Genomic DNA, 10,000 nt, shown 5'->3' with positions numbered 1-10,000 from the left:
ACTGTCCAGTTGCAGCAAAATAGACAGTTTGTGTTGTACTTTGAAAAGGTTTTTCATCCCTTGAATCAAATTGTACATTATCAGCTTTATTTTAGCATGCAAAAGTAGCGCGAGACCCATTCCTGGCTGTTCATTGGCTAATGAGTCTCGCATTTTGGTCCTCCGCTGACGCCACTCTCTTACTAGAGGACACTAATATAAACTATCTCTAAGCCACTCCCACTTCCTGTCTAACCCTGGTGCTCAGTCAAAAATCACATGACACATCAAACGGGCGACCTGTGACACTATCAAAATACCCGAGCCACGTAAATGAGATCCACGCGTGCGGATGTAGAGGAGCCGTGTGCACAACTCAAACAGCTGCGCACGCGTATTATTTTTGCGAGCGCTTTCACAGCACTCGTGCACAGACTGTCCCTGCTTGGTAGCGCTCACGCAAGCTATGTGGTAGCCTGCGGAGAAAGCCATGCTCTGAGCAACGCGCAGAATCTTTGTCAGTACAGTGAGTGGACTGACCCGGTCACCACCATTAGTTGTAATGACATGTAAATGTAGCGTGATGAAACTAGTCAAAGTAAATAGTTCTTACTTGAGTTATTTCCACAGCCTTTTCTCAGGAAGCATTGAGACCATAGATGTACAAACATGCAAGGACACCTCTCCAGTTTGCAGTGCATCATCCGCCGCTGAAAAGGTGGTCGGGTGCAGCCTGCCATCCCTTCAGGAAGTACACACTGAAGGGATGCTAAAGCGGTGTCAGAAAATCATGGCCGACCCCACCCATCCAGAACATAAACTCTTCACAGGTCCTCCCCCATGGCAAGACTGATGTCTTGCAGTACCAGAACCTCCCGTCACAGGGACAGCTTCTACCCAACTGCCATCCACCTCTTCAATGACTTTGTCACACACCCCCCCCCCCCCCCGAGCAGGGATACTCTGTGCCTGAGTGCTGTGAAAGCGCTCGCAGAAATAATGTGCGTGTGGCTGCTCTACATCCGCGCGTGTGTTTGGAGGAGGCGCTGTTTCCTTTATCCATAGATTCAGACTACATACATTTGTCATTATGAGATTTCCCATTGTGCATCTATTAAGCTTAATTTATACTTATTAGAAAGTGTCGCTCAGCACATGGTCGCAGACGAAAAAGAAAGTGTCGCTCATGGTGTTGCATTTATACTTCAGTGAATGTGTGTGTGTGTGTGTGTGTGTGTGTGTGTGTGTGTGTGTGTGTGTAGCTGTGTGTGTAGGGATGGATATGAGGGTGATGGTCACTCCTGCACTGCCATCAACCCCTGCCTGAAGAGCAGCCGAGGAGGCTGCCATGACAATGTAAGAGTCTTACCTTAAGACCCTGTGTGTGTGTGTGTGTGTGTGTGTGTGTGTGTGTGTGTGTGTGTGTGTGTGTGTGTGTATGTGTTTCTTTGTGCTTGAGGAGTTCAGACTGACAGTATATAAATAGAATTTATTTGTAATGTGTATTTCATTCTGAATGTAATACAGATTGTCTCCCGCTCTCTCCGCAGGCCGAGTGTGTGTACGTGGGACCTGGTAATGGGTCATGTGTGTGTATTGCTGGTTGGTCAGGAGATGGCAGAGTGTGTGTGGAGATCAACAACTGTGAGCTGACCAGCAGAGGGGGCTGCAGCCCCAACGCAGACTGCAACTACATCGGACCTGCACAGGTAGCGTCATACTTATTAGTTATTAGACTAGTTATTAAATGTTATAAACTAATTATTTCCCTGTGAGGCTGTACCTTTAATCAGAATCAGAATCAGAAAGACTTTAATGATCCCCGGGGGGAAATTGGGACAAGTTGCAGTTGCTCGCACTCAGGCATGAAATATCCACATAACACAACATAGCATAACACAGTATCACACAGTATCTCCCTAAACGTAAAAACAGTCAATAAAATAAAATACAATAAAATAAAATAAAAATAGAGTAAAATAAAATAGGTGCTTACTGGAATTAAATTAAATCAAATTGCACATTACGTGTGACTAAGGCACAGCTAACCTATCGGCTGACTCAGTCTCAGAGAGACTGAGTGTCTCCGAGGTGCTCTTCTTAGTGAGGCGTTAAAGAGTCCAATGGCCACAGGCAGGAATGATTTCCTGTGCCTCTCTGTGGTGCATCTGGGTGGGATCAGCCTCTCACTGAACATGCTCCTCTCTGTGTTTGACCAGCACGCCGTGGAGTGGGTGAGAGTCATTGTTCATGATGGAGCGTAGCCTGGTCAGCGTTCTCTTCTCCGACACCGCTGTCAGAGAGCCCAGCTCCAGCCCCACAATGTCCCTGGCCTTACGGATCAGTTTGTTGAGTCTGTTGGCGTCCGCTGCCTTCAGCCTGCTGCCCCAGCACACAATAGCATACAGGAAGGCACTGGCCACTACCGACTCATAGAACATCCTCAGCGTGGTCCGGCAGACGTTGAAGGACCTCAGCCGTCTCAGGAAGTAGAGATGGCTTTGCCCCTTCTTGTAGAGTGCTTCCGTGTTCTTAGCCCAGTCCAGTTTATTGTCAATGTACACTCCAAGGTACTTGTAGTCCTCCATGATGTCCACACTGACCCCGTGGATTGAGACAGGGGTCACCGGTGCCTTGACCCTCCTCAGGTCCACCACCAGCTCCTTTGTCTTTGTCACGTTGAGCTGCAGGTGGTTCTGCTCACACCATGTGACAAAGTTAGCCACCACAGCCCGATACTCTTCTTCATCGCCATCTCTGATACATCCAACTATCGCAGAGTCGTCAGAGAACTTCTGAAAGTGGCAAGACTCTGTGTGGTAGGTGAAGTCCATGGTGTAGATGGTGAAGAAGAAGGGAGAGAAGACCGTCCCCTGTGGTGCTCCCGTATTGCGTTTTGCAAGCGCACATACTGTGGTCTGCCAGGCAGGTAGTCCACAATCCAGGATACCAGGGGGACATCCACCCGCATCGCTGTCAGCTTCTCACCCAGTAGAGCCGGCCTGATGGTGTTGAAAGCACTGGAGAAGTCGAAGAACGTGACTCTCACAGTGCTGGCCGGGTTGTCAAGGTGGGCGTAGGCGCGGTTGGTCAGGTAGATGACAGACCACTGGGTCGTGGCTTTTTAGGCACAGGGACTCAGGCTTTTATTGAAGATCAGCTGGAGCACATCACACAGCTGGGGGGCGCAGGCTTTGAGCACCCTGGGGCTGATGCCATCAGGGCCTGCTGCTTTGCTTGTGTGTAGCCTCAATAGCTGATTCCTCACCTGAGCTGCTGTGATGGTCATCGTGGGTGGGTGGGGGAGGGGTGGCATCGTCAGACAGGAAGCCACTTGGGGGGGAGAGGGGGGGGGGGGGGGGCTCGTCACTGGGTGTCGGGGTGTCGCCTGGGGGATGGGGGGGTGGGGGTGAAACATCCTGTGAGCCATCGAGAGGGGGGAGGGGGGGGGAGGGGGAGCCGTGTGGTGGAGGTTGTTTGCAGGCTGCTATCAGGTGAGTCGGGGGGCGAGCCCACCGGGCCAACTGCATCAAATCTATTGAAGAACAGATTAAATTCATTGGCCCGATCGCCCCCAGCCTGCTTGAACCCTGTGATTGCCTTCATTCCACTCCACACCTCCCTCGTATTGTTCTGCTGAAGTTTTCCCTCCAATTTTCTCCTAGACTTCATGAAGACATTTTATTGTCTTTGTTGGGATGTTACAACAATCCACACAGAAATTGACATAGTCCGTTATGCACTCTGTGAGCCCGTCGATGTCCTCGCCGTGTGGATCACAGAGTGCCTGCCAGTCAGTCACCTCAAAACAGCCCCTCAGAGCCTCCATTCCCTCCTCCGACCATACCCTCACTGTCTTGGTGGTCACAGGCTGTTTTTTAACAAGTGGGACATAGTTGGGTTTGAGGTAGACAAGATTGTGATCAGAGCGACCTAGCGGGGGGAGGGGCCTAGCGGGGGGAGGGGTGACGAGGAGTATGCATCCCTTACATTAGCATACAGCAAGTGGGTTGTTTTGTTTAATATCATGTGACCGACATGACAGTTTGTGCAAACGGATCCCATAAGCGTAAGTAAGTACACAACACCTGCACAGGTCGCTTCTTCATACCTACAGTTGTTACTCAACTAGTTTGGCCACTTTGCTGCGGTACTGCTGCAGCCAATAATTTGTGTGATATCGTTTTTCTGCTGTCTGTCTGTCTGTCTGCCTGTCTGTCTGTCTGCCTGCCTGTCTGTCTGTCTGTCTGTCTGTCTGTCTGTCTGCCTGTCTGTCTGTCTGTCTGTGTGTCTGTCTCTCTGTCTGTCTGTCTGTCTGTCTCTCTGTCTGTCTGTCTGTAGAGTGAGTGTGTATGTAAGACAGGTTACATGGGGGATGGAATCAAGTGTGACCTCATCAACCCCTGCCTCAAGAGAAATGGAGGCTGCCACGCCATGGTACACACACACACACACACACACACACACACACACACACACACACACACACACACACACACACACACACACACACACACACACACACACACACAGACACACACACACACACACACACACACACAGACACACACACACACACACACACACACACACACACACACAGACACACACACACACACACACACACACACACACACACAGACACACACACACACACACACACACACACACACACACACACACACACAACGTCACCAACGCAGACATTCCTTTGTGCGTGACCCTGGTAACATAAGTAAAACCGTCTGCTACTACAGCAGCTAACATTAGCACTGCTAACAATTGTTGTATGTTAAACCAACGTTTGTTTAGCTTTCTGCTAGTAGTTATAAGGTCAACAATAGCTCGTTTCCATAGAGCAGAGGTGAACTGAATCGTGACTGACCATAAAACATTTCACTTGAAGCAAAAACAAGAAATAAAGACAGATTTGTTCTTTTTTGCTTCAACTGAAAAGTTTTATGGTCAGTCTGAGTCATGATGATTCAGTAGGTCGCTGGTTGGCTTGGTTCCAGCCTTAAAACTGGTTATTTATGTGTTTTTCTAAATGTCTATGGAGAAAACAAATGGGGAACTCTCTTCCGGGGCAAGAAAGGTCACGTGACTGTTCAGCTCGACATGGCTGAACACCCTGTGCGGTCCACTTCACTGCTGATTGGAACGCACCCTGTGTCTCTGAGAGGTTGCAGTTGCCAGGCGACCAAAACAAAACCACGTCCCTTTTCTGTTGCTAGGCGAAGTGCGAGTCGACGGAGGGAGGCAACGTCAACTGCACCTGTCCCGATGGCTACGCTGGGGACGGGACCATCTGCTACGGGACGCTGCTGGAGGTACCACAGCATGCTGACACTGGGCAGGGCCACAGGCACATGGGCGCCCGGGTAGTGCAGTGGTAGATTCCCTGCCTACCAACACGAGGGTCGCAGGTTTGAGCCCCCGTGTTACCTCCGGCTTGGTCGGGCGTCCATACAAACACAATTGACTGTTTCTGCATGCTGATGACATCACTCACTGATGACATCACTGCTGACATCACAATCACTCGGGCGACAGCTGGATGAGGGCCTAAATCTGGCTCTGTCTGAAGCTCACTGACTGACCCATAACCCTGAGGTTAATGTCGTCATCAGTGGCCGGCAGCCAGATGACGGATTACGTGTTATATGTTGTTTTATACTGTATAAGGGATGCGTGTCGCGTGTGGTATAATTTCGAGGTATAATATGTATGGCTATAATGAGCATACGTTTGTGTGTGTGTGTGTGTGCGTGTGCGTGTGCGTGTGTGTGTGTTTAGGAGCTGGACATGAACATAAGGTTCTACCGTTTCCATTATCTGCTCCAGGTAAGAACCAGGCTGAAGGTCTCTCTCTGCACAGCAGGTCTGTATTTTTCTGTCTGTGTTTTTTTAACCCGCCATCCCATAAACATGGTTACTCACAGAAGCCTTGCACACACTGAGTCCCATGCGTGAATATTATTCTATTCGCAATATGAGACGAAACGGAGTCGTCAAACAGTGAGGATTTGTGTGTGTGTGTAGTACTGTATGTCATGCTGTGTTTAGTAGATCTGCTGCTGGTCACTACTTGTATTTGCCACTATTCTTCTTCTGAGGAAGTCCAACTTCCCATGCATGAAAATAAACCAAACTTTGCACATAGCTCCATGTCCAACTTCAACCGCCTAAAGTTTCCAGATGGACCTTGAGGGTCCTTGAGGCAAATCTGTAGAGCAGGTTCACCTGAACATGTCGAAAAAACCTGCTTGAAAATCGGACAAACGGCGTGGAAGTTATGGCCTTTCAAAGTTTGGGATTTTAACCCTTAAGTATAGCGCCCCCATCAGGCTGAATCAAAAAATATTTCTGGAGCATCTAGTAACAAGCAATATCTGTCGTTGGGCTAAATTTCATGTTTCTGCCATGTACCAACTCATTGGAATTTGTGCCGAGGCAGAAAAGGAATAATAATGAATAATGAATAATAATAAACCAGCACAATAACAATATGGTTTCAGCCCATCAGGCTTGAACCCCTCAAAATAAAATTAAAGAACATGCTGTTTAGATGGCATTGTCTTGTCAGAGTATTGTCTTCATCAGATTCATATAGCAATATTGCAGCATGTAAACATAGTGGGCTCTATCTTCCCAAAAGCGCTAATGTAGCGTTTGCGCTCATTCAACGCCGCGCACAATGCAAATTAGGGGCGGACACAAGCGCATGCCTGTGATAATTGTACTGGGCATTGGCTGCCACAAGCCAAAGCAGGTGTTTCAGCACTAAAATGTGGGATAGATGGCGTTATGCTATCGTCAGCAGCACGCAATTACTTTGCGCTAAGAGCTTTGAAAAGGACCTCTTACGCACAAATACCTCGCGCTCTCGGAGCGCACCCGTAATCTCCGTGCAGCGCAGTGCAAAGTAGAATTTGTTTTGGAGATGTCATTACGCACAGCCTAGCCTAGCCTAGCCTAGTGAGGCAATCAACTATAACTCACTGAGAAACGTTTATCACATCGCAAAGAGGGAAATGAATTGAGAAAACTTGTTGGACAATGGACATAGGCTATTTACCTCCATAACCCGAAGGGTCATTGGCACCACAGCCGATCTGTCAAGAAGCTCCCTCTGTCCTCGCACAAGTGAGTACACTCTATTACGCATGGAGGGAATTACAGCATATTGCATGCCTCGCGCAAACAGCCATTGCGAGACGAGAATCTGATTGGTTTTGATTGACGTAATGCCCAGCATTTCCTGGCCACGCCTGTGAATAATTCTGGTAGTTAAGACTACGCCCAAATCCCGTTTGTGCAGGCATTTTGGGGTGCAGATGATTTTGGCACGGCTCTAATTTGTGTCTGCGACACGTGCCGTGAACATTTCCGCATCCCGGCCGAGAATTGCATCCCCAACGGGGCTGTTTTAACTTAGAAATCAGGGAGGTCTACGAGACAATTATATCCCTTTTAAACAGTTACATTTCTGTATAAATCATTACAAGTACGCTCCCGTGAGGTGGGGATGCTTTTTTTTGCTGCTGGGCGGGGGAGCAAAACTCGGCAGAACACCTGGCGGACGGCGCAAGGCGGAATGCTATCTTCCCTGCCTTAAGGCACGCACAAACAGGTGCTATTAGGGGATAGCGCCTGTCGGAAGATGGGGCCCAGTGTGTTTGGACTGGATCATGGATCATATATTGAGCTCAGCTTTGTGTGTGTGTGTGTGTGTGTGTGTGTGTGTGTGTGTGTGTGTGTGTGTGTGTGTGTGTGTGTGTGTGTGTGCATGCGCGTGCGTGTGTGTGTGTGTGTGTGTGTGTGTGTGTGTGTGTTTGGGGGTGGGGGGGGGGGTGTAATCAGAGGTACAGTGGCTCGTCTGAGGACCTGAGTGGGAACCTCACCGTGTTGGTTCCGTCCAGAGAGGCTCTGAACAACCAGACTCCTGCTGAGGAGATATTCTGGACACACCGCCACCGCCTGCCTCACCTGATCAGGTCAGTCTTCTGCTCCACCCATCCTGTTGCTCCGCCAAAGTAGAATATATTCTTAAAATATATTCGAATTATTTAGTCCTCCAAGGCAGAGGGGGCACTGTGGCTGCAGTAGGAGTGTCCCAGACATCACTTCCTGTCTTGATCGGGGCTGTGTTTCTGGATGATGGGTAGGAGATAGCCTAGGATGTTAGGCCATGATCATGTTTTTTTCTGTAATAAATCATATTTCAAGTTTTGCTAGTAGTTTTATTTGAGTTAAATATAAAATATCACACAATAGCAATATCACACGAGAGGGAGTGATGTCTAATATCCACATGGCTGTGATTCAGTCGTAGGCATGAAGCCGCAGGCCGAGTGGCGAAGCTAATCACAGCTGTGACGATGTTAGACAACAACAACATCACGACCTCGAGTGTTTTTTTATACAACAGTTGTACAGCATAAAGAAAGCTATTCATCAAGTCATTCAAGTCATTTGCGACAACAGATGATTTATGCCTGTTATCCGTCTCCACCAACAAAAACACTTCCCTCAGGAGTGCACTAAAGTACCAAGCGCTGCCCAGCAAGCAACAACAGGTCAACTTGCTGCCTGCAGTTTCCCGACTGCAAGCTAGCTAAGCTAACGTTAGCTACTTTGATGTTAGCACAGACAACTGTTATAATAAATAACTACAACAAAGTGCCCACCGGCCGTTTCTAACTCTTTCTCCCTGATCCTTCTGGCCTCTCACCCCAGCCCTCCCCATCACCCACGGCGTTAGCGTGGTTGATGCTCTACTTTTATTGTGAAGGGCAAGGGTGACTGATGTAGGCCTATCCGAAGTTCTGAAGTATGTCAGTCTCTCGTGAGTGGTTCAGAAGTTCTGAAGTATGTCAGTCTCTCGTGAGTGGTTCAGAGGTTCTGAAGTATGTCAGTCTCTCGTGAGTGGTTCAGAAGTTCTGAAGTATGTCAGTCTCTCGTGAGTGGTTCAGATTGAAACTGGATCGTCCAGCGGTTCTGGAAGTGAGACGACACTTTCGTCCTTCATTAGTGTTAAAAGTGTCTGTGCCTTCCTGGTTGCAGAGCCCACTTGCTGCAGGGGGTCTACTCTATAGAAGACCTGGACCGCCTGGTGGGCCATCAGCTACCCTCCCTCAACCTCCCCACACAATGGGAGGTCAGCAACAGCAGCGGCGTGAGTCTGAATATTTATATTATATTATATTATATTATATTGATTGATTGATTGAGTGATTGAGATTATTTCTGAAACGCTCGTGTGGAACTATTGGTCTGAAGTAGCCTTATAAGTACAGAACTGAAGGAAATGGACAGAGTTCTGTTCCACCTCAGACAGACGTGTGTTTGAAGTGTTGTTTGTCTCCTCCCAGCTGATCCACATAGGAAACGCCTCCATCCTCACCCCCAACCTGCCCGCAGTCAACGGCTACATCCACGTCATCGACCGGGTAAGACGCACCCCGTGGGAAACCAGGAGGCAGCCCCATGCTATGTTCCCAACAGCAAATTTCTATATGAATACTGCCTAGGCTAGCTTGGCAGAAGAGACTTGCCAACCCCAGGTCAACATGGCTAGGTAGGCCATATGATTGGTAGAATAAATAGGTTTTGAGTCTATATTTGAAGATAGACAGAATTAGCTTCCCTGATTGTAAGAGGTAGCTGGTTCCAGAGGGAACCAGAGAAGAAAGGTCAGTAGTAAGTAGGTCAAAATTGAAACAATTTGAACTTTGACCTCAGCGCCCAGTGGCAAAGCGGTGCGCGACACCAAGGGTAGCGCAGCCGCATAGCTAGGAGGCACCGCTCTCCCCATAGAAAACAACAGCACAGCGGGGCACAGAGCTGCTTTACCGTGGATCATGTGGGCGGGGCTTAAGGTGGGCAGCATCCGGCGATCAGAGGGCACGAGGGATTAAGGGATTTTTTAAAATAGTTTACAAAAGTTTACAAACTTTAACACATAAAATAAAATAAAAACGCTTATTTGTTTGTTTGTGTCTTTTGTTTGTTGGTTGGT

At 48.5% G+C, this 10,000-nt stretch overlaps 1 protein-coding gene across 1 annotated transcript in view; it reads left to right on the top strand.

Moving 5' to 3' along the window:
• The window catches only part of stab1 (stabilin 1), a 118,758-nt gene that overhangs the window by 31,034 nt on the left and 77,724 nt on the right, over positions 1-10,000 (top strand). The window contains exons 21-28 of the mRNA XM_083660983.1: positions 1,242-1,335; positions 1,530-1,688; positions 4,321-4,416; positions 5,214-5,309; positions 5,776-5,823; positions 7,843-7,976; positions 9,046-9,157; positions 9,354-9,431. Of these exons, the coding sequence (XP_083517109.1) occupies positions 1,242-1,335; positions 1,530-1,688; positions 4,321-4,416; positions 5,214-5,309; positions 5,776-5,823; positions 7,843-7,976; positions 9,046-9,157; positions 9,354-9,431 (817 nt within the window). The remainder of the gene's footprint in view (positions 1-1,241; positions 1,336-1,529; positions 1,689-4,320; positions 4,417-5,213; positions 5,310-5,775; positions 5,824-7,842; positions 7,977-9,045; positions 9,158-9,353; positions 9,432-10,000) is intronic.

The sequence above is a fragment of the Poromitra crassiceps genome (assembly GCF_964638095.1).
Source record: "Poromitra crassiceps genome assembly, chromosome: 25".
Lineage (NCBI taxonomy): Eukaryota > Metazoa > Chordata > Actinopteri > Beryciformes > Melamphaidae > Poromitra > Poromitra crassiceps.
The sequence above is the reverse complement of the archived record's forward strand: the minus strand, read 5'-3'. Positions and strand labels throughout refer to the sequence as shown.